The sequence below is a fragment of the Mustela putorius genome, unplaced genomic scaffold (genome assembly GCF_011764305.1).
Source record: "Mustela putorius furo isolate JIRA1106 unplaced genomic scaffold, ASM1176430v1.1 tig00000196_pilon_pilon_pilon, whole genome shotgun sequence".
Taxonomy (NCBI): Eukaryota; Metazoa; Chordata; class Mammalia; order Carnivora; family Mustelidae; genus Mustela; species Mustela putorius.
Window position 1 is genome coordinate 13612984 of NW_025421310.1, and position 21628 is coordinate 13634611.

Below are 21628 nucleotides of genomic sequence, written 5' to 3' on the forward strand. Positions count from 1 at the left end.
CCTTCCACGCCTTTTCCTCCCAGTAGTATAACCTTGCCCCGCCCCTTTCGTAGAAAAGCCACGCCCCCTCCCTTGCCCCTCTGTGTTTACCCGCCCCCCTGCCGCCCTTAGGTTCCGCCCCGCTGGTCCACTGGCCCCGCCCCCGGCCCCGCGCTGCAGTGCTTTCCCAGCCGCGGCCCCGCCCGCCCCCGCCGAGCGGAGCAGAGGGCGGCGGCGGCCGCGGCTGCTGCTGCTGTAGCTGCTGCTGCTGTAGCGGCCCGGGAGGAGGAGGCGGCGAGGATGGCGGCGGCGTCGTGGGCGCGGCGGAGATGAGCGCCGGCGGCCCCAGGCCCAGGGCGGCGTGGCCGGAGTGGGCGGGGGTCCCGATGCAGGCCGAAGGAGGGCCATGGGGCAGGTCCTGCCGGTCTTCGCCCACTGCAGTGAGTAGGGGGAGGCTCAGGCCTGGTGTGGGGCCCAGAGGCCCGGGTGGGCTCCTTCCCAGTAACCCATCCGTGCAGGGTCGCGGGAGAATTGGGATGGGGGAGGAGGCAAAAGAGACAAAGGAAGCGCTCCCCTCCCCCCCGCAGTCTAGCGCCGATGGGGGCAACTTGACCCGGAGGACCTGAGTGAGTCAAGACGGAGGTGGGGGCACTGAGATAGCTAACGGGGGTCGCGCCCGACTCTGGGATATGGCGCCGGACCCCACCCAGAGATGAGTACGCTCTCCGGGAGCTGTCCCTTCGCCGTGGTGCTGGCCGCAGCCCGCTGGGAGGGGAGTTGAATGGAGGGGTACAAACAGGATAGAGAGGGGCGCCTGGGTGGCTCAGTGGGTTAAGCCGCTGCCTTCGGCTCAGGTCATGATCTCGGGGTCCTGGGATCGAGTCCCACATCGGGCTCTCTGCTCAGCAGGGGGCCTGCATCCCTTCCTCTCTCTCTGTGATCTCTTCCCTTCCTCTCTCCTACTGTGATCTCTCTCTGTCAAATAAATAAATAAAATCTTTAAAAAAAAAAATAAATAAATAAATAAAAGTACAAACAGGATAGAGAAGAGGGATTTAACCACCAGCCTCCATCATCCATCTTCGCATCCCACCTCCGTTTTCTGCCCAGACTCAGGCTGCCCCGACCTCGCCCAAATTGTCCGACATCCTGCCCCTTGGAAACAGCCATCCCTGGGTTGGGGCCAGGACTCCTGGGTCCTTACTGAGCTTTACCACTAGTAGCAACCCTGGAAGACAATCATTCTACTCTGGGCCTCCGATTCCCCAGCTGCCAAAACGAGGTGGGGGGCGGGAAGGGCATCTGATTTCAGTTTCCAAACAGTATTGAGCATCTCATGTAGGAAAAAAGCCCCAAGCTAGCTCTGAGGGGCTAAGCTCCACAATTGAAAATACCTTATCTGATCCTCGTGATCTCTGAGACCAGGGCTCTAACAGTCCTCGTCTAACATTTTCTGTCTCACACCCCTGTGGTTCCCGAAGCTAAGAATTTCAGCATTCTCGGGTCTGGCCAGTTGCATGTCCTAGGAGTCCAGATGCCAAAATTCTAAGCATTTGTTATTTCAACATTAAAGTGTTATCATCCCAACATTCTAAAAATCTTGTCCTTACCTGGGCTTGAAAAGGAAAGCCCTACCTGATCCCTAACACCACCACCTACCTGCCCTCCTCTCCCACCGTTCTCCCTCCCAGTCACTCTGTTCCAATCATTTCTTCTCCCCTCTCTGTTGCTCTGATTTGCCAGGGATAGTGCCTGCCTCAGGGCCTTTGCACTAGGCTTTTTTCTCTGCCTGGAAGACTCTTTCCTAGACATCTGTATGGCTCCCTCACTTCATTCAAGGCTCTATTCAAATGTAATCTTACCAAAGAAGTCTTCCTGACCACCCTGTCTGAAAATAGCACCCTCTCACTTTCTCTTCCCTCACCGTGCTCTATTTTTCCCCACACACTTAGCACCCAGCATCATATATGTGTGTATTGTCTTTCTCCCCAGGAGAACGTAAGCCCCAGGAGGGCAGGGATTTTGTCTGTTTTGCTCACATTTGTATTCTCAGTCTAAAACAGTGTTTGGTACAAAGTAGGTGTTCAATAAATGGTTTTTGAAAGAGTGAACTAATTGAAACCTCCTAAAATTCCTAATTTGAAAATTCCTGAGATTAAGATTCCTTGATTTGAATTTATAAGGCTGAGCATCTGGTAGCACTATATAATATTTTACAGTCTGTATGTAGAATGTTCTAAAGGTCCTGTGATTCAAATATTCTAAGATTCCTTAATTCGGACCATCCAAGTTTCCAGGACTGGCACACTTCTGTGATTCCGACAGTCTAAGCTTCTAAGAATCTTCGATTCTTTCCCTCTCGCAGAAGAAGCTCCGTCTACAGCGTCCTCTACCCCTGACTCCACAGAAGGTAGGGGGGGAGGTGAATGTGAGAGCGGGACTTAAAGGGGCTCACAGCTGGGAAGGGGAGTGAAGAGAGTAGGTCGGGGTCCCGCTTAGAGTAGCTCATACCCTCCTTTGCTCACTGCAGGAGGGAATGACGACTCAGATTTTCGGGAGCTTCACACAGCCCGAGAATTCTCAGAGGACGACGAAGAGGAGACCACGTCGCAGGACTGGGGCACCCCCCGGGAGCTGACCTTCTCCTACATCGCCTTCGACGGTGTGGTGGGCTCTGGAGCACGCCGGGATTCATCTGCACGCCGCCCCCGGCCCCAGGGCCGCTCCATCTCAGAACCGCGAGACCCACTCCCTCAGCCTGGCCTGGGCGACAGCTTGGAGAGCATCCCCAGCCTGAGCCAATCCCCGGAACCTGGGCGCCGTGGTGACCCCGACACTGCCCCTCCAGCCGAACGCCCCCTGGAGGACCTAGGACTCCAGCTGGACCAGCTGGGCTGGGCAGCCCGGGGAGCGGGGTCCAGAGAAGACTCTGCCACCAGTAGCTCTACCCCACTAGAGGACGAGGAGCCTGACGGGCCGGAGGCTGGAGAGGTTGGGAAAGGTGAGATGTCAGAAGGTGCTAGGACCAAAGCCACAAGGGGTGGGTGGTCTCTCCTCAGGGCACCTCCAAGGTGAAAGCTCACAGCCTTCTCTTTCTAACACGCCAGAACTGGACCTAAAACTTGGACTCCTTCAGTGCTCACCGCCGCCGGAAGTCTTGACTCCGCAGCCCAGCCCCGGCTCTGGAACCCCCCAGGCCGGTACCCCGTCCCCACCCCAATCCCGGGATTCGAACTCTTGGCCTGATGAGCCCTCGCTGGACCAGAAGGAGGAAGAGCAGTGGGGGCATCTGGAGCGGGAGCCAATCACGGGGCGGTGCCTCGATAGCATGGACCAATCAGAATTCACATTGGAACCACTCCTTCTAGGTAAAGTGCCTGAGTGAAGGTACTCCCTTGGACTATAGTTAAGGTGGGAGGGTTGGAATTTATTTTATTTTATTTTATTTTTTTAAAGATTTTATCTATTTATTTGACAGACAGATCCAAGTAGGCGAGAGGCAGGCCGAGAGAGAGGAAGGGAAGCAGGCTCCCTGCCGAGCAGAGAGCCCAATCCCAGCACTCTCGGGATCATGTCCTGAGCTGAAGGCAGAGGCTTTAGCCCACTGAGCCACCCAGGCGCCCCTGGAGGGTTGGAATTTAAAGGGACCAACCTCATGAAGGAAGTGAGAGTGGAGAAGAGGAGGTGCTATTGGCTAGATATAAGCTCCGCCCTTCAAAAAAATATTTTCCAGTTTTCTAAGGTTGCCATTGGCTCTTTATGTAGTTCTCCCTCCCACTTGAGCTGTGAGTCCGCCTTTGAGCATTGGGATTGGCTGATGGCTAGAAAAAAAACAATCCCTCTTTTGGAGTGCTCCTCCTAGAGGCTGATTTTGGACAGGACAAATCCCTGAAAAAATAAGGCTGTCTTGTGGTTGTGGCCATGGGACATTTACAAGTAAACTCTATGCCTTTTTAAAACGCTCCTCTTCCCTGACTGCATCCATTGGCCAGTTGCAAATAGAGCCCGCCTTCCTCTAAAATACACTTACCCTCCTCGAACAGCCGTTGTGATTGTAGACATCATTGCTTTTGGGTGTTTACAAAGAGAGCCACCCCTTTTTGGAACTGTCCCCACCTCTATGGAGAGCCATTGGCTGGGTACAAAGGGGCCCCGCCCCCTACTCCCTCCCTCCCGGTTCCACTGAAGTGGGCAAAATCCCCAAGAAGTAGCAGTGTCCTGTCCTCAGCCTCTCACTTGGAGCAGAGATGGGGAGTAAAGGTGGGCTTGCGGAGCGGGCCGGTGGGACCGGGGTTGGGGGATGGAGAAAGGGGTCCAGATTTTCTCTCATCTCCCTCAAATCTGCGGGTATGTTTCCTATTGGTTCCTGATTCCCCAGAGCTGCAGGCTGAAGCTGGGGGGCTGTGGGGGTGTCTAGAGAGGGAGTGGAGTGAGCGTGGGGTCCCCTTTCCCCTGAGCCGAGGCTTTGGGGCCCAAGAGCAGGAAGGGCCCCCTCCCCCAGTCTCAGGCCCAGGCGGTGCTGTCACTCAGGACCCGGACAGGCCAGCACAGCTGCGGGCCAGGCACCTCCCCCTCCCCCCAGCGTGCCTAAACTTAGCCCCCGCCTCAGGCGACCCGGCCCCTCCCCCTCCCACTGGCACAGGCCTTGGGGAGGCTACAAGGGAAGGCCCTGCGTGGCGGGTAGGGGGAGGCCTGCCCTAGTTAGAGGTGGATGGGATGGTGTGTGTTAGAACAATACAGAAGTGGGGAGAGTCAGACCCTGAGGAGGACCAGTCAGATCAGGTCAGAATTTGAGCAGAGTGAGGGTGGGGGGGTGTGGAGGGTCTGGAGGGATATTGGGCTTCCAGCTCAGAGCCGCGAGGGGATCACATTATTGTCAAGCTGTTAAGGTTTAGATGAGCAAAATGAAACATTGGAGGGGCACCCAGCTGGCTCAGGGGGTAGAGCCTGCGACTCTTGATCTCCACTCTTGATCCTGGGTTCTGAGTTCAAGCTCCACATTGGGCACAGAGCCCATTTGGGGGGGTTGGGGAGAAGAAGAAGAAACATTGGAGTCCAGAGGTCAGGGCTCAGGTTGGGCTTGTGAGGTGAATTTAGCATCTCAGAAAGGGGTCAGAAATTTGAATCAGGGCTTAGAAAGGAGGATGTTGTTATTAATACATGTAGGACTTAGAAAAGAGCATGTGGGTGGGAGTATCAAGAAGATACCGCTTTATACTTGTCAAGTTGGCAAAAAAAAGAAAAAGAACAATAATACCCATTGCTGGGCAGGATGCTGGGAAAAGATCATGCTCAAGTTGCTCATGGAAATGAAGATTGTTAACAGGTTTAGCAAACAATCTGATAGTATTTATGATGTTCAGAAACACAGAACTAGTCCACCCAGCCATTTCTTTCTGGGATTCTAGCTCTGAAATAGACTCTCTGCAGGAAGATAAGAATATCTGTAGAGGGCTGGTGCTTGCAAGACTGTTGAGGAATGGGGGTTAAGAAACCAAGTGAATGACCCAGCGATAGATAAATGTTGAATGAAATGAACGATGGCACAGCCACATGACAGAATATTGTGGAACCCTTATAAAGAATGAATCAAGAGCTCTTCCAACTGCCAAGGAGGGACTTCTAGGAGGGAAAAGAGTGGGTTATGCGTGAGGCAGAAAAGTGTATAAATGATTCCATTTTTCATAAGTAATGACCAAAAATTGTATCCACACATGATCTATAGGCAGGACTTGCTAGACGGTTAACTTGGGTTTTCTAAGAGAAGAGGGGAAGCAGCTGGGAAGAAAACAAGATAATCAGAAATCGGGAAATTGAGTTCAGGGGCAGGCCAGGTGTGTCCAGAGGTCAAGGTTCAGCCCTGAGACAGGAAGTGGGAGATCAAGATCAGCCAGGCCAGGTGCAAAGCCCAGCCTGAGTGCCCAGCTCCCTCTCCTTCCACAGTGGCGGACCTGCTGTACTGGAAGGACACAAGGACATCAGGAGTGGTCTTCACCGGCCTCATGGTCTCCCTGCTCTGCCTCCTGCACTTTAGCATCGTGTCTGTGACCGCCCACGTGGCCCTGTTGCTGCTCTGTGGCACCATCTCTCTCAGGGTTTACCGAAAAGTGCTGCAGGCTGTGCACCGGGGGGATGGTGCCAACCCCTTCCAGTGAGAACCCCTGGCCCCTGACCTTGACCTCTGTCTAGACCTCTGTGTTGACCAAAGGGGTGGTCTGACCCTTGACCTCCAGTCAGGCACGACTCATGCTGACCCTGACCCTTCCTGTTCTTGTTTCTGTCCAACCTGACTCTGACCCTGACTTTCCAGCCCTAACCTCTGATCCTAACCTCTTAACCTTAATCCTTGATCCCATCTCTTGCCCCTGACCTTGGCCATAGCCCACTACATCTGGCCATCTCCTCAAACCCCTATTTCTTGCCCTTGTCCCAGCCACACCCCTCAGCCTGGGCTGGTCCACAGTTGACGTGTCTGACACCGCTTTGTCCTCCCAGGGCCTATCTGGATGTGGACCTGACCCTGACTCGGGAGCAGATGGAACGTTTGTCCCAGCAGATTGCCTCCCGAGTGGTCTCTGTGGCCATCCAGCTGCGGCATTTCTTCCTGGTAGAAGACCTCGTGGACTCCCTCAAGGTGCCCCTAAAACCCCAACTCCCTCCTGGGTTCCCGGCATTCACCTTGCTGCACCTGGGGGGTAGGAGGGGCCATTGCTGGGGAAGTTCACAGGCCTGGGGAGGGCCCTGTAGACTCTGCTGACCCTGACCCTGACCCTCACCCCTAGCTGGCCCTTCTCTTCTACATCTTGACCTTCGTGGGTGCCGTCTTCAATGGTTTGACTCTTCTCATTCTGGGTGAGCTGGGAAGGCTGTGGGGGGCGGGGTGGGGAGGTGGGTCATTGGGGTTTGGTGGGAGACAGGGTTCTAGATGGAACTGTTAATCCTTTGGGAGGACCCTGACACGCCCTCTCCCCCCATTTCTGTGCCTACAGGAGTGATCTGTTTATTCACTGTCCCCTTGCTGTATCGGCAACACCAGGTGGGTGTGACAGGCTCTCAGTCGGCAGTGTCCTGGCCAAACATGGGTGGTCTGACTACTCCCTGCTTCCCCACCGCTCAGCCAGTGTCCTGCTGACAGATGTCTGAGCCAAAGACAGGAGGATCAACCAGTATTTCCCCCCCAGGAAGAGTCAGGCTCTGATTGACAGATGTCCCAGTCAGGCACAGGTGTGTCCCAGGTGGTCTGCTGTGGATCTTCCTCAGTGCAGCTAAAGTCTAACAAATATGTCAGCAGCCAGAGAGAAGTGTTTTGATTGGTGTCGCCTGTGCAGAGCCAGGATCCAACTAACATGCCCCAACCCAAGGCAGGTGGTCTAACCGATGCTTTCACCCCGAAACTGCCAAGGACAGTCAACACTGAGTGGAGCGGCTGTTGCCCAGAACACCAAGAGAACCGAGGCCAAGTGACATATATCCCACCCAGAGACTGGCAGATGGACTGATGTTCCCTTCCCCCACACAGCTGAGACCCAAACAATACACATACCTACCAGAGAGAGTACAAACTCCCTCGTGTGCTGGAAGCCCCAAGACTCTCAGAGTTGGTCACACTGTGAATTAAACTCGTGTTTAAGTCAATCCACTCAGAGACTTGACAACCAACACCAATGGCGCCCACACTCTCACCTGACTCACACACAGACACATGCACGTACAACTCCCTCGAAGATTCATCGTCATGCTCAGGAAACAGAACTTACTGGCAAATTCCTGTGTGTCTGCCTGACGTCATTCCCCACACAGAACTTGACCCAATGTACTGACACTTCAGCTTGAACTTCTGACTTCCAAGACTATTTTATCAGGCTTAGAGTTGAAGGTGGAGTAATGGATCGCTCTCCCCAATTTCTCATTTATTGGGGGGGGGGTAGGGGGAGGAAGCAGCCTCCTGAATGAATCAGGGAGAAGAACCCCTCTGATCTCTCCTTCTTGGTCTCCCCAGGCCCAGATGGACCAGTATGTGGGATTGGTGACCAATCAGTTGAGCCACATCAAAGCCAAGTAAGGGCATGGGATGGAGATGGATGGGATGGGGACCGGGGAAGTTTAGGAACTTTTTTTCCCAGATATTACCTGTCTCTAAATCTCTTGGGGAGGGCAGGGGCTGGGTTTGGCCACTCAGGTCCTCCATCCTGCCCCCTGGACCCCGCCCCCATCCAGATTTCCCCTTAGTTCTCTGATTCCTACGGGTCATTTGCCATCCTCTGTGACTCCCACTTGTTTCTCCCTCAGGATCCGAGCTAAGATCCCAGGGTCCGGAGCCCTTGCCTCGGCAGCAGCTGCAGTCTCCGGAGCCAAAGCCAAAGCCGAATGAAAGGGGTGTCTCTGCCTTCCCGACGCCTGCCCCCATTCCCCCGCAGCCCTCTGCCCAACTCCTCCTCCCTTCTATCCCCACCCTCCCTCCACCTCCACCCCCGCCCGAGCCATTTCCCTGGCAGGTGTCTGGATCACCCACACCAGGGAGTTTGTGGAAATTGCCTGAGCGGCCAGGACTACATCTCCCGAGAGGCTCTGCTCTAGGAGTCCCGGAAAGGCGAAGCACTTTGGCTGCGGCGCCTGCTGGGACTTGTAGTTGCCTAGATAGGGCACCCGCCCTGCACTTCCGTGACCCCGCCGCTGGAGGCGCCGTGAGAGATTGGTGTCTCCTGGACACCACTAGCCCCAAAGCCAGGGCTTTGCATGGGGCCCAGGGAAGGCCTGAGCTTGGATTTACACTGTAATAAAGACTCCTGTGGAAAACCCAAGGCCTCCTGTGCTTCCAGCCTCCTCCAGCTTTCACCTTCCTGCACCAACAAGCACCTAAGTGCTATTCAAGGAGGAATTTTACCCATCTATCCAGAAGGAGCTCCCTCATAATCTGTCTATATTATGAAATGATTGAGGGGAAGAGGCCGAGTGACCCTCCGAGCCAGGGCTAGCCAAGCCTTTGACAGCCGTTTTCTGTTCCTGTGCCCAAGGCAGACATCACTAGTCAATCCCCACACTCTGCCCACCCAGCAGCCCTCTCACTGGAGCCCCAGATCCGTGCCCAGGTGCCTTCTGGATGGCTCCCTCCACAAACACATCCAAACCTTTAATTGTCCTATCTCATTTCCAGCTCAGGGATGTCTGCTCTGCCACTTTGTCATCAGGCTAGAGACCTCGGTGTGGCCCTGGATTCCTACTTCCTCAGCCCCAACATCTAGTAAGTCAGGAGACAATGCGTATCCTCTATCTCAAATGTCTCTCATCCCACCGCTTCTCTCTATCCACTTACCATGGGATGGAATAAAGGGCCTCGTGGCCTTTCTGGGCCTCAGGTTCCAAAACCTACGAAGAAAGGAGGCAGGAGACTGGGTTCTTTTTTTCTTTTTTTAAAAATATTTTATTTTTATTTATTTGACAGAGATCACAAGTAGGCAGAGAGGAAGGTAAAGAGAGAGGGGGAAGCAGAGTCCCCGCTGAGCACAGGGCCTGTCGCAGGGCTTGACCCTAGGACCCCGAGATCATGACCCAAGTCAAAGGCAGAGGCCCTAACCCACTGAGCTACCCAGCCCCCCCCCCTTTTTTAACATTTTATTTATTTACTTCACAGCACAAGCAGGTGGAGCAGTAGGCAGAGGGAGAGGGAGAAGCAGGCTCCCCACTGAGCAGGGGGTCCAATGAGGGACTCAATCCTAGGACCCTGGGATCATGACCTGAGCAGACGCTCAACCAACTGAGCCACACAGTCACCCAGGAGACTGGGTTCTAATGACCCACAGAACTGGATTTGAATCCCGGCTTCACTACCTCTTGGCTGTGTGACTTTGAACAAGTGACTTCACCTCTCAAGGTCTCGGTTTCCTCAAATGGAAAACTGTTACCATAACCGGATAGATGTGGAAAGCCCTTGGCATAGGGCCTGGCATATACTAAATGCCCCGTAAACAGAGCCTGCTTGTGAGCTATGACATTGTTTCCCGAGTCTCGGTCATCTTCTCACGACCCTCAGGATCTTTCTGACCCTCGTTCTGCTTTTCTTCTAATATTTCCCTTTAAATTGGTTAATTAAAAATAAAATAAATGTCTTTTAAAAAGAAATGTTACTTCACCACCAAGGAAGTCAGTATCACTTGCCAGGAATAGAAGGTAACAGTAAAAATAAACACAAAACTATTAACATTTAAACTGTTTGTTCGTGCATCACCTAAAATCATCACACTTGCCTCTAGCGACGCATGTCACATTTTAGGAGATAGATAATGATGTTGTAGGACTAGTAGTTACAGCCCGTCTCTGTGTGTGTAGGGGTTGCCTAGCAGCAGCTATGTAACAAAAAAGAAAAAAGAAAAAAAAAAGCTCTTAAGGGGGCTTCTCTTGGATCTAGATCTGCCAAGCAGGGACTATGTTTTCAATTTCCAAATTAAAAAATAGCAAAATTTCCAAAAGATGCTTTTATTCACACTTTCCATAAGATAGTGTTGCTTTGTAACGTAGAATGGAGGGGGACACCTGGCACGCTCAGGGGAGTGTTCCGCTCCTAATCTTAGGATTCTGAGTTCGAGCCCCGCACTGGGAGTTGAGATTACATCAAAGTAAAATTAAACAAACAAAAAACTATTTAAAAAAAGAAAAAAGGATGAAGGAGGAAGAGGGACTGGTTGAAATTATGGGGCCAAGAATAGCTAAAGCCCCAAGTCCGTCCTTGGCTTCTAGTGAGCCCACCCTCCCTAGAAGCTGGAAACAGTCTGGAGTTTGAAACAGCCTTTATTGAGCGCCTCCTCACACTTTTATATCCATCTGCTCACTATGATTCCTCTAGTGAAATCAGCTGTACGAATCTTGTTTTCCAGATGGGGACCCCGGGGCTCAGAGAAGGATAATGTAATAATCTTATATTCACCCTACAAACATTTACCAAGCATGTGCTAAGTTCTCAAGCACTCTTTAGGCGGTAGAGACTCAGAAATAAGCCAAAAACAAAGTCCATAGTTTCATGGAAGTGATAAGTCCAGTGGGAGTGGACAGAGGATAAGCAAACAGACGTGGCAGGTGGTGCTCAGAGGGATGGAGAGAAGCCATCAGGGAAAGGGGATGGAGTAAGAGGACTTGTTATTTTATCAGGGAAGACTTCACCAGGTGGTGGTATTTGAGCAGAGGCCAGAGTGAAGGGAGGCAGTGAGTCAGTGAACATGTGGGGGAAAGGAGTTTCAGGCAGGGGGATCAGCAAACACAATGACTCTGAGAAAGAAGCATTCCTGATCTTGGTGTGTGCAGCAGGAACTCTGTATGCCAGAAGCCAAGTAAATGAGCAAAGCAAACTAGGAGATGGTGTCAGAGGAGGGAAAAAGCTAGCATACAGGGATTTTTTTTTTTTTTTAAAGAAAGATTTTATTTATTTGACAGAGAGGGAGAGAGAGAGCACACAAGCAGGGGGAGCTGCAGGCAGAGGGAGAGAGAGAAGCAGGCTCCCTGCTCAGCGGAGATCCCAGTACCATGGAATCATAAAAAGGCAGACACTTAACCGACTGAGCCACCCAGGTATCCCAGTATACGGATTTTGTAGGGCTATGGTGAGAACTTTGACTTTTACTCTGAGATGGGAGCTCTGGGTAGGTTTCATGTGTTCTGGAACGATAGCGTTTGTCAAAGGATCCATGACTTAGATTATAGAAGGGTCACCTTTTTTCTAATGACAGGATGGCACAGGTTTTATTCCCCCAGGTATTTAGACTGTGTGAACTGGGGTACGGTACGAGCAGTTTCTAAGCGTCGGTTTCCTTGGCTATAAAATACAGGCAGAAACTAATGATCCCTAGTGTCTTAAGCTCAATGGGGACAGAATTTCTGTCATGCCGCTGCCTAGAACAGTGCCTGGGCTTTATTTAGTAGGCGCTCAAATATTTGAATGAACCTAGGACTCTGGAGGTCGTTGAAGTTCCAAAAAGGAACAGCAGGTGTCGCACCAGCCCCATAACCGCCGACCCGGAATCTCCGGGGCTGGGCTAAATCAAACTTTAGCAGGAACTAGCTCACTCGAACTCGGATTTTTTCAGAGAAGGGGCTTCTGAAAGCCGACTTATGACTTTCTCCTCTTGAAAAACAAACTTCTCACCTGGAAAAAAAACGGTTTCGGATACTTTTACATCTAGAAGCGAGGGGGCCCCCGTCCTCGAACGCCGCTTCCCAGCATGCGCGGCGCTATGCAAATGAAGGCGGTTTCCAAAGTGAGGATGAGTCATGCCCATGCAAGAAAAAGGTAACATTTTGGAAGGATATATGTCGTAGTTGGGGAGAATTTATAGATATCAGAGTCAACAATATTGCACACGCCCAAGATACGTGACCATAACTGTAAAAAGATAACACTTTTTGAATTTTATATAGCTGTGTGGGAGAGGACTTGTCTTGCCCGGATGATCCTCAGTGGTCTGGGGTGCAGGCTTCAAACCTGTAGCTGTCTAGCGACAGAGTGGTTCAATTCCACCTTTCGGGCGATACCGTCTTCCCTTTTTCATACTCCCATGAGACTGGACATTAGAGCATGATTGTTAGGGAGAGGGTTCTTCCTGCCCGCGCATCCATCTCCGCCACGCGAGTCTCCTTTCCCACGTGGATTATCACTTTTACTGGGAGTATCAGAGATGATTCCAAAAGATGATGAAAGTCATCCTGGATTTCTCCCCTTCGCTTGCTTATTCTCCCATTCAATCATGTGCTCACTCACGTATTTAATCACTTATTCATCGGTCAAATACTCATTTATTCATTCATTCATTCATTCACGCACTCATTCAACAAGTATTTGCTGGGTGCCAGGGGTTGGGAATACAATGTTGATCACAGTCCCCACCCTGGCCTCACGGTGTTCTCAGTCCAGGGAAGGAGATAAACATTCAATAACCATTAATTACATATTTAGTGAACAACTGCAAAGATGGTAACTACTGGGAAGGCAAGTATCGAACTTAGAGGCCATCTAATAAGGAGAACTGAGCCCAGGTCGGATGTCAGTGTTACATGTGGGCAGACAATTGAAGGATGAGAGGGGATGAACCAACAGAAAAGGGGAATATTCCAAGCCGGGGATCAAAGTGGCCCCAATAAGAGCAGTAAGGATAGTGATGACTGCACCTTCGCTCTGCACTCGGCATGGGCATGCATGAGCTCCCTGACTCCTTATAGCCCCATTCTGCAGCTGAGAAAACTGAGGTTCACAGAAATGAAGCTTCTTGTCCAAGGTCACCCAGCTTTGGTAGGCTCTCAGACTCCTGGCCCAAGCTATTTACTACTGCCCTGTGCTGTCTTTCTGAAACCAGCTTTTCACTAAGTCCTCTCTGTTCTTCCTCCTATCTTTTCAATTCCCATCCTCCTCTCTGATTTCATAGCCCTGCCCCTGTTCCAGGCTTCCCCACCCTAGATCAGTGTCCCCACCCTAGAACCTCCCTGGTCTCCTGCCCCAGTCTTGCCCCTTTAGAGCAGCTATCCTCAACTTAGTGGTTAAAGCTGTCTTTCTAAAGCACAAGCCTGCCCCTACCTTTCTTGCACTCAAACCTGCTATGGCTCCCCAGTGCCCAAAAGAGATGATCTAAATTCTTAGTCTGGAATTTAAGCCTGCAGAATCTGGTCCTTGCTGAGCAATTTCTCCATACCTTTTGCTCTGTGAACCTCTAGCTCCCTTACTATATCAAGCCCTCTCCCCACCAACCTCTTTGTGCTCACTGCATCGTTTTCTATCCCCTTCTACGTCCTCTGTGTAGCCTCCAGGACTCAGCTCAGCAGTCCCTGACCAGGTTACGTGCCCTCACTGGGCTCATGGATTCCCCCAACTCTGTGCCCTTGAGATCATCCCCAACAGATCTGGGTCCCTCTCTGTACTGTGAGCCCTAGGAGGGGGAGGGCCTGGAGGTGTCTCAGTCCATGCCTTGTCCCCAACACTGCCCAGCACTGGGGTGGGCACACAGTAGGTACTTAGGAAATGTTTCCTATTGATTAATAAATTATATGAGACAGTATCTTTGGTTCAGCCCATTTTAGGTGGACCCCTATGAGTTCATAACCCAGAAAATATGATGGCCTGAAAAGCAAAAGGAAATTCATCTTCACTGTAATGTGGTCCATGTTTTTTGTCTCATAAAACCTCGAGGACTGATAGGCGCTGTCTGAGCTTTGGTCCTGTAGGATGTGTGCTTCAAATTTCTCGATCTGTTCCACCTTCACTCAGGTCATCCCACATCCCACAGGGTCTGGGTGAGTTCCTCTATTGTCAAGAAACCCAAAAAAACACCCTTTGGCATTTCAGGACCTCGCACCCACTGTTCTGCCTCATCCCCTCAGAGCGGAGGCAGACCCTGTAGGAAGTCCTCTGACTCCCTACCCTCCTCTGTCCTGTTGTCCTGCTGTAGACTGATTCCCAGGCCGGAGTCTCACAATGTGTTGTGTGTGGGCGAAGCCCCCTCATTGGGAACAGACCCTACAGCTTGGCAGACTCATATTTAAGAGCTTTTTATTGGCGACAGTGCAGAACCACGGCGGGAGGGTAGTGGCCCAGTGCCAGCCAGCCCCAGCCCCCCAGGGTCAGGTGCAAAATACAAAAAGAGAATCACAAATACAGCATGGGGCGAGGGGTTGGGATTCAATAAGTTGTGGTCCAGCAGGGGCAGCCCCCCCCCCCCTCCAAGTCTCACACTCACACCCAGAATCCTTAAAAGATACAAACTGTAGAAGTCTATGATTCCTCAGGCTTCACTCACGAAAATAAAATCTCACGTCCCCAACAAAGCCAGAGTCAGGAGACAACTGGAGGACCGGGGACAGTCAGCAAACAGACCCAAAACGACCAGGTGAAAACAGGGAGAGAAAAGACGGCCAGCGACTGCCCCGAACCACCGGAGGGGCCAAGACAATCCGGAGAGACAGCGAGAGACAGCCAGAGGAAAGGGAGCCTGAAACAGGCTGACTCGAAGTTTCCAGAAGCAGTGTTTCCGAGTCAACGGGGCGCTGCTTTGGGGGCCAACGTGATGCAGGCCGACGTTGCAGAAGCGCTCACACACTCACGCGCACGCACGCACACTCACACCCATATATAATATATTTATTTATACATAATAGATATAAGTGCCTTTCGGAAACCAGGAAAGGGATAAATAGCCACGGGGCGGGGTGGGGGGCGCGGGACAGGGCACGTGGAATGTTTCCCATGCAGCACAGAAGGCGGCGTGGCCCACCCTAAGTTAAAAAAATATCAATCCGCTTCAGGAGAGAGTTCTCGAGAGGTGAAGCACAAGGACAGGTGGGGCAGGGGAGCCTGAACCCAGAATCAGGACTTGTGGAGGGCCTGGGGCAGGGAAGCTGGGACCGCAGGAGAGCAGCCCCTTCGAGTTTGCCAGTCCGAAAATACTGGGGCTTGGGGGGGCCAAAGCCTCGGCCTTTAAGTCTTCTCCGGAAAAAATACTGGGGGTCCCCTGGCAACCTCTCATTGTTCCCTTTCTAGAAAGGATGTAGGGGTGCCACGGGGAGGGAGAAGTTGGCGTCCTAGGCCGGGGTAAGGGGACAGGCCTTAAAGAAAAAGGCCAGGGCTTGGGGCTGGGGGTCCTGAGGACAGAGGCCACGCGGTTGGAAAACTGTCACCCCCACTCTCCATCCTGTCACCCCTGGAGTCTAACTCACTGTTGAGGGGAGGAAGGAGGCAGCTGGGGCGAGGGGAGACCAAGGAAAGGATTTGAGGCGGGAGGGGGGCACAATCCGCTCCCCACCAAGGGTTCTGTCTCATCGGGCTCCCCCCACCCCCCACCCCCAATCCGGCCAACTCGGTTCACAGTATAAAGCACTCCAGCAGGACGGGCATCACAGCGCCCCCTGCTGCCTGAATCAGAGAGGCCCTGCAAGGAAGGCCGGGAGGGAAGGCTGAGCCAGGCTGGGGAGGCTTGGGGTAACACTGTCATCAGAAAAGGAGGGCTGGGGGCCGACTTGGAATTGAGGGGGGGGATTCTTAGGAGGCCAAGAATTCAGATCAGAGCCACTTTTGCCAGGAGTGGGAAGGCTGGACAGCCAGGGAGCGAGGTTCACATTTCAGACTAAGTCGGTGGGAGGGAAGGAGATTATCATAAGGGGCATCAACTTCCCTTAAAGGGAGGCTCAATTCCGAAGAGGATCTAACCACGTGGAAATGTTGGATAAATAAGCTAGGGTCGGGGGAGCAGGGAGAACCAGCCTGGTCACCCCCTGAAGGGTGGGTGTGGGAGGCGGTGGGGCAGTGGTCTGTGGCATTTCCTTGTCGGGCCTCTCTGGAGCAGAGTTCAGCCCATCCCGCAGCCCACCACCAGCACCCCTTTCCCTCCGCCCAAAGCGAGGCGCCCCCCAACCCCCCACCCATCCCCAGAGGTTGGGTTGAGGTGAAAGGGCCAACAGGCAGCTGGGGGCGGGGTCCATTCCCTCCCCGCCCCCTGCCCCCAAAGTCACCAGCTTCCTGGCCTCGCCGGGCCACAGAAACAAGAGGCGGCACAAAACACAAGGAGGTCCTCCTGTCCGATGACAGTGATCGCAGAGAGTCAGACAGGAGAGGCAGGAAGGCCACACACCCGCTTTGTCTCTTCCCCTCTCTCTCTCTTCCTCCTCCTCTTCCAAATCGCTCCCCCTCGTGTGTTTGTTTGTTTTGTGTCTAAAGAGTTCACAGAGCAAGAAGGGAGGGCGAGTTCAGGGGGTCGGTGGGCTGGTCACTGCCGCTGGGGCGTTGGGCGCCGGTGAACGCGGAGACCTCCGGGCAGGTGAGGACAAACGAGGAAGTGTACGAAGGGTTAACAACGGGGAAGGGGTCGCCGAGGACTTGAACTTCACTGTGTGTAAAGAGAGAAGCTGTCAGGTTGGGGGATGCGTCTTGGCTGGTCTGGAAGGGCAGGGGCGGTGGTGGCGGGGGCGGCAGCAGCCAGCTGAAACCATCTTCCTTAGTGGATGCCGACCCCGGCAAATCTCTCACCTCCGCCATCGGGCCGGGCCCCGGCCCCTCTTCGTAGGGGATCTTGCAGCCCGGTTTGTGGGCCACCAGCACAAACTCCAGACGCTCCTTCTCCTTTTGGAGCTCAGCGATCTCCGACTCCAGCTCTGCCTTTTCTTCCTCCAACTGATCTGTCTCCTGGGGTCCAGTCACACGCAGGAGGGGGAAGAAGGAGAAAAAGGCCGTGAGTGACAGGACAAGGTGGGTCATGGCTGAAACCATGTCCCTTACTCCTGCTGCTGAGGCCCCCGGCTGGAAGGCAGCTTGGGGCTGAGTGGCGAGACCCCCTGATGTGGGGTCCGGATGTACTACAGGAGTCGGGGCAAGGGTCTCACCTTCCCGGAGCCTGTCCCCACCCCCCACCCCGCCTCCCCTGCCATGTGTTCAGTGGGAACTGAGAAGCGCACAGGGGCACATGGAGAGCTCTAGTTGCCAGAGGCACTCAGAGGTTTGTTGAGTGAATGAATGAATGATTGTTCCCTGTTTGTAATGCCACCTCTTCTCCACCTTTCCCCTTCCCCCTCTGTCTCCCAGGGAAGAGATCCCGCGGGAAAGGAGAGGATTTTCCCGATTTCCTCTAGGGGCAGCAGGTCACCCTGTAGGAACCAGTCCCAGACCAAGGTAAATTGTGAAAAAGGGAAGGAGGCGTTGGCGCATGCCACCTGCCCCCACTCTGAGCGGTCTGGGTGCGTATGGTAAGAACTGACGTGGGATCAAAGCTTTTGGCTTCCCAGACTCTCCAGAATGTCAAAGCTAGAAGGAGCCTGGAAAATTCCAGGAGGGGTGGAAGAGATGGAGAAACCGAGGCAAAAATGGGCTATGGCTTGCCCAAGCCCAAAAGGGAGAAGAAAGGTCATAAAGCGGGACTGGCATGGCTGGGTGTGTGGAAGGGTCTGTGTGTGTACCGGGGATTACCCCACCTGGCCACACCCATACCTAGTTCACGTGCAGAACCTCTGGCTCTCAGCCCAGGACCAGGGCACAGGTGGCAAGGGGCAGAGGATGGGGGAGAGTCCCCCTCCCATGTGCCCTCACCCCTCCCTCCCCAGGCCGCTGCTCACCGCCTGGAGTCGGTCAGTCAGCTCCCTCCGACGGTTCCTACACTTAGCTGCTGCCAATTTGTTGCGTTCCCGACGAACCCTTCTCTTCTCCTCCTCCTCCGGAGTAAGCTGAGTAGGGGAGACAGAGGCCATGAGGTCTGCGGACACGGTGCGCTGCCTCCAACCGTCCCAACCCCCTCTTCTTCTCCAGGGCCCACAGGAGGACCCTCTATTCCTCCCCATCTGTAGCAAGGATGCTAGGGTTTCTGTGGCACTAAGGCCTCAGTGGTCCCTCACCCCACTGGTGAGAAAGTTCCCACCTCTCTTGCTTCCTACTCCCAGGCCAAGTTGAGATGCCCCTTACTCACCGTCTCCTCTCGGGGTCTCCGAGGCCGGGCTCGGGCCGGGCGGGCAGGCCCAGGTCCACTGGTGGTTCCGCTGGTGGAAGGTCCACCACTGCCAGTAGCTCCGCCGCTGCTGTAGCCGCTCATGCCTGGCGTGGAGTAACTGGTTCCTGGCATGTCGTAGGGGTCGACTGCTGGGGGCTGGGAGGCCAGTGGTTGCCCCTGGGACTGGGCCATGGAAGAGATGAGGGTGGGTTGCACGAGCCACTGGAGGTCCTGGCTGGTTGTGATCGCGGTGACCGTGGGCACGAAGGAACCGGGCATTTCCCCGAGACCGGCGCACTCCTACGGGGTGACACATACACACACAGGCGTAGACACACAAACAGAGACACCGACACACACACACCCAACACACATACACACACCGACCCCGTGAGTGAGCACAGGGCGAGCGGGTGTGGATGTGTGTGTCACAGGCAAAAAGCCACAACACCCACCCTTCCACTACACCGTGACGCAGTGCTAATGAGAGGATTTCTGCTCAACTGGCTTCTACCTCCTCCTTCTTCTTCGGGGAAAGGTTGCACGGTTCCAGCGGGTGGTGAATCACACCCCGGGTTGGTGACTCTTAGGTGGGGGGGTGGGGAGGAGGCTGGACACAGCCGGGTGACAGAACCCCCGGGAAGGAGTCACAGCCACACACACAGCCACAACACCCCACCCCCACCCCAGAGGCAAGGGGAGGGAGAGAGAGAGGCCTTAGGCCAAGCCTTCCTCTACACTCACACCCGTACACACACCCCTCTGAGCCGGGGGGATGAGCGACTGGAAGGTCCATGAGACCTCCGTGCAGAGGCGGGGGGTCTTAGTTAAAAGGGTGTTGGGGGACGGCCCTAGGAGTTTTGAACAACGTTTCAAGTAATTGTTTCTCTATAGAGTGAGACTGACAAAAGACAGATTACGGTAAGCGGGACAGGTAGAGAAAAGTGACGATCGGGCTCCCTCAGACTACCACGGAGGGACAATGGTGTACGTCCTGCGCCCTGAGCCGGAGCGGCGCTCATCTACCCCCACCCCCAAATGGAACCCTAGGACTGCTCGGAAGGCTTAACTACTCTCCCAGGGGGCGTGGTGAGGGATGGGCTGGCTCGCTGGCCAATGAGAGTCCAGGAAGCCCAGAGGAGGCGGGGCTCCTGGAGACAACCTGGCTGGTTCCCCTAGGGCTAACGGTTCTAGTCCTGTCTTCCGACACAGCGAAGGGATCGGGTGACCGGAGCAGGGGGACTGGGACTGTGTCTGTGTGTGCCCGGAGAAGAGAGTGACGGCCACCCATGTCTCCCAAAGAGACCCCGGCACACAGACGCTCTCGGCCCCTGAGATGGGAGGGCCCTGATCCCCGCGAGGTCCTCGCGAACCCATTGGATCGCAGAGGGTCGCTCCTGTCGCGACAGGAATCCCCTCTCTCTGCCTTCAGAGGCCCGTAAAAGAGACCCCAGCGCCGAGGAACCACGAGTTCCGGGGACGGAGCTGGGGGAAGGGAAATGCACCCTACAAATAGGAAGGGAAAGTTGATTGGCCGTAGCCTGCGCCGCGGCGACCAATCGGAACGCCGGGCTGCCCCCTCCCTTAGCAACGTGGCCCAGGCGTTCCAAAATAGAACGCTCCGGGACGTCAGGGGCGGGGCGGACGAAGGGGGCGCCGCGCGCCGTGCGTGCCCCGCGTCAGACGGAGGATTCCAGCGCGTCAGCCGTTACGCACGGGTCCCCCGTTACGTCTCCGCGCAGGAGGCGGAGGCAGAGCTTCCAAGCGAGGGTTCGAGGCCAGCTCGCTCGCGGGATCGAGGGCAACTCGATGCTGGAGTAGGCGCTCCGATGGAGAAGGAAAAGGGAAGAGGCTACTGGAAGCTTCCCCGGAATTTCCCCCACCTGCCTAACTGCGCTAGCTCCAGGTTGGGGACCTGAGTCGGGAGCAGTCCCGGAGCAAGCTAAAAGTTCTCAGCCCTGCTACCGCATACACGTTGCACTGAACGGAGCATTCTCCCCACCCCCAAAGCTCACCTCTCTGCTTTCCCTCCCAGCGATCCGCGCACACCACCAATTGCAAACACGCCCCGACTTTGCAGTTTGCCAAGTGCGCGGTGAGCCTATTCCCTCTCAGATCCCGAGTTTTGGTGCGTCTCTATTTGGGGTGGCGGGATTGCTCGATCCATTCCTGACTTTTAAAAAATAAAGCCCATAAAGCAGCACCCTAACCCTCTAGAACTTACCTGGGAGGCGGCGGCGGTGGGTGGACTGCCGAAGGAGTCCACTGAAGACAGATACTGAGACTCGGCGGAGGGTGAGGAGCTGCACCGGGAGCCGGAGTCGTAGTCTCCGGGGAAAGCTTGAAACATTTCCCTGGGCACAGGGGGGGCCCTGTGACCACGCTGAGGTCGCCGGGAAGCCAAGGCTATGGCCGGGTGGAAAAGAAAGCTGCGAGTCCGGGGTGAGCCGACCGCGTCCCCTAAGCGCGCTGTCCGAGGAAACTCGGGATGGGGGCAGCGTCCCGCTCCAACAATGGCAAAGTTTCTGTGCAATTCCTCTGCGGTGCCCAGGCCCCCACAAGATGCCGCTGTGCCTCCTGAAAGTCCAGGCTCCGCAGGACCCAGGGGCGTGGGGGGGGATCGCTCCCCCAGAGGCGGAAAGCGCTGTCTTGCTGTACAGAATCGGCTTCGGGTGCGCTCTCCTCCACGCGTCCAGCGGGTCCCACGGGGGGAGGGGAGTAATAAAGAAGACAAAAAGAGTAAGTCGCTCCTCCAAAATAAAATGTAGAATTATCTAGAAGAATCCTCCCCAAAACTTTCTCGCCGGAAAAGAAAAGCCAAACTGAACTTCACAGCCCCCAAGAAAAACCACAACAATCAAGTCCCCAAGTTCCAGCTCCGCCTGTCCCTGCCGAGGCCGTAGCTCTCAGTCTTATGAATGAACCCCAAAGCCGCCAGCCTGTATTTATATGCCCGGGACCCGCCTCCCTGCTTACGTCACCCTACCCCAGCTCCACAAACTTCCTAAAATCTCCGGCCCTGCTGAACTCAGCCCCGCGCCGTCCCGCAAGAGGTCTGCCCTAGCCTCGGTCTGTCCACCTGCATCACCCTCGCGACCCTGGGGGTCGTGGGGGCTGCATTCCAGAGCCCTCGGCGGGAGGGGATCCCGGCCCCGCCTCCCAGGAGTTCCTGTGACGCAATTAGCCATATAAGGAGCTCGGCCGGCGCG

At 54.5% G+C, this 21628-nt stretch overlaps 2 protein-coding genes and 1 non-coding gene across 5 annotated transcripts; 2 read left to right on the forward strand and 1 right to left on the reverse strand.

The window, feature by feature from the left end:
- Window positions 1-194: 194 nt before the first annotated feature.
- RTN2 (reticulon 2) lies at window positions 195-8775 on the forward strand. Of its 2 annotated transcripts, XM_045077151.1 has the most exons (10): window positions 195-419; window positions 2345-2389; window positions 2510-2980; window positions 3087-3347; window positions 5923-6130; window positions 6475-6613; window positions 6762-6831; window positions 6969-7015; window positions 7979-8037; window positions 8269-8775. In XM_045077151.1, exons 1-10 carry the CDS (start codon window positions 386-388, stop codon window positions 8348-8350), a joined length of 1416 nt encoding a protein of 471 aa, XP_044933086.1. In that variant the 5' UTR covers window positions 195-385; the 3' UTR covers window positions 8351-8775. The 2 variants fall into 2 exon arrangements, with proteins under 2 accessions (XP_044933086.1, XP_044933087.1); XM_045077152.1 differs by lacking the exons at window positions 195-419; window positions 2345-2389; window positions 2510-2980; window positions 3087-3347 and adding an exon at window positions 3700-4239.
- A 3632-nt stretch (window positions 8776-12407) lies between these two features.
- Window positions 12408-12494, forward strand: TRNASTOP-UCA. Its single transcript has one exon. It is a non-coding gene; the product is annotated as a tRNA-Sec (tRNA).
- Window positions 12495-14486: 1992 nt separating this feature from the next.
- FOSB (FosB proto-oncogene, AP-1 transcription factor subunit) lies at window positions 14487-21344 on the reverse strand. Of its 2 annotated transcripts, none has more exons than XM_013064099.2 (4): window positions 20644-21344; window positions 18399-18602; window positions 18052-18159; window positions 14487-17128 (listed from the first exon to the last, which is right to left on the reverse strand). In XM_013064099.2, the coding sequence occupies exons 1-4, from the start codon at window positions 20767-20769 to the stop codon at window positions 16667-16669; spliced, it is 900 nt and encodes a 299-aa protein (XP_012919553.1). In that variant the 5' UTR covers window positions 20770-21344; the 3' UTR covers window positions 14487-16666. The 2 variants fall into 2 exon arrangements, with proteins under 2 accessions (XP_012919553.1, XP_004767647.1); XM_004767590.3 differs by having other exon boundaries at window positions 18399-18719; window positions 20644-21343.
- Window positions 21345-21628: the final 284 nt, after the last annotated feature.

Bases quoted from the DNA above. Each gene is read 5' to 3' on its own strand.
- RTN2 (XM_045077151.1), top strand. From the start codon at position 386: ATGGGGCAGGTCCTGCCGGTCTTCGCCCACTGCA. The intron at 2,981-3,086 runs GTGAGATGTCAG...CTAACACGCCAG, and splicing joins GGCTGGAGAGGTTGGGAAAG to AACTGGACCTAAAACTTGGA. The intron at 6,131-6,474 runs GTGAGAACCCCT...TTGTCCTCCCAG, and splicing joins GATGGTGCCAACCCCTTCCA to GGCCTATCTGGATGTGGACC.
- FOSB (XM_004767590.3), bottom strand. From the start codon at position 20,769: ATGTTTCAAGCTTTCCCCGGAGACTACGACTCCGGCTCCCGGTGCAGC. The intron at 18,720-20,643 runs GTAAGTTCTAGA...GTCACCCCGTAG, and splicing joins CCACCGCCGCCGCCTCCCAG to GAGTGCGCCGGTCTCGGGGA. The intron at 18,160-18,398 runs GTGAGTAAGGGG...TCCCCTACTCAG, and splicing joins GGAGACCCCGAGAGGAGACG to CTTACTCCGGAGGAGGAGGA.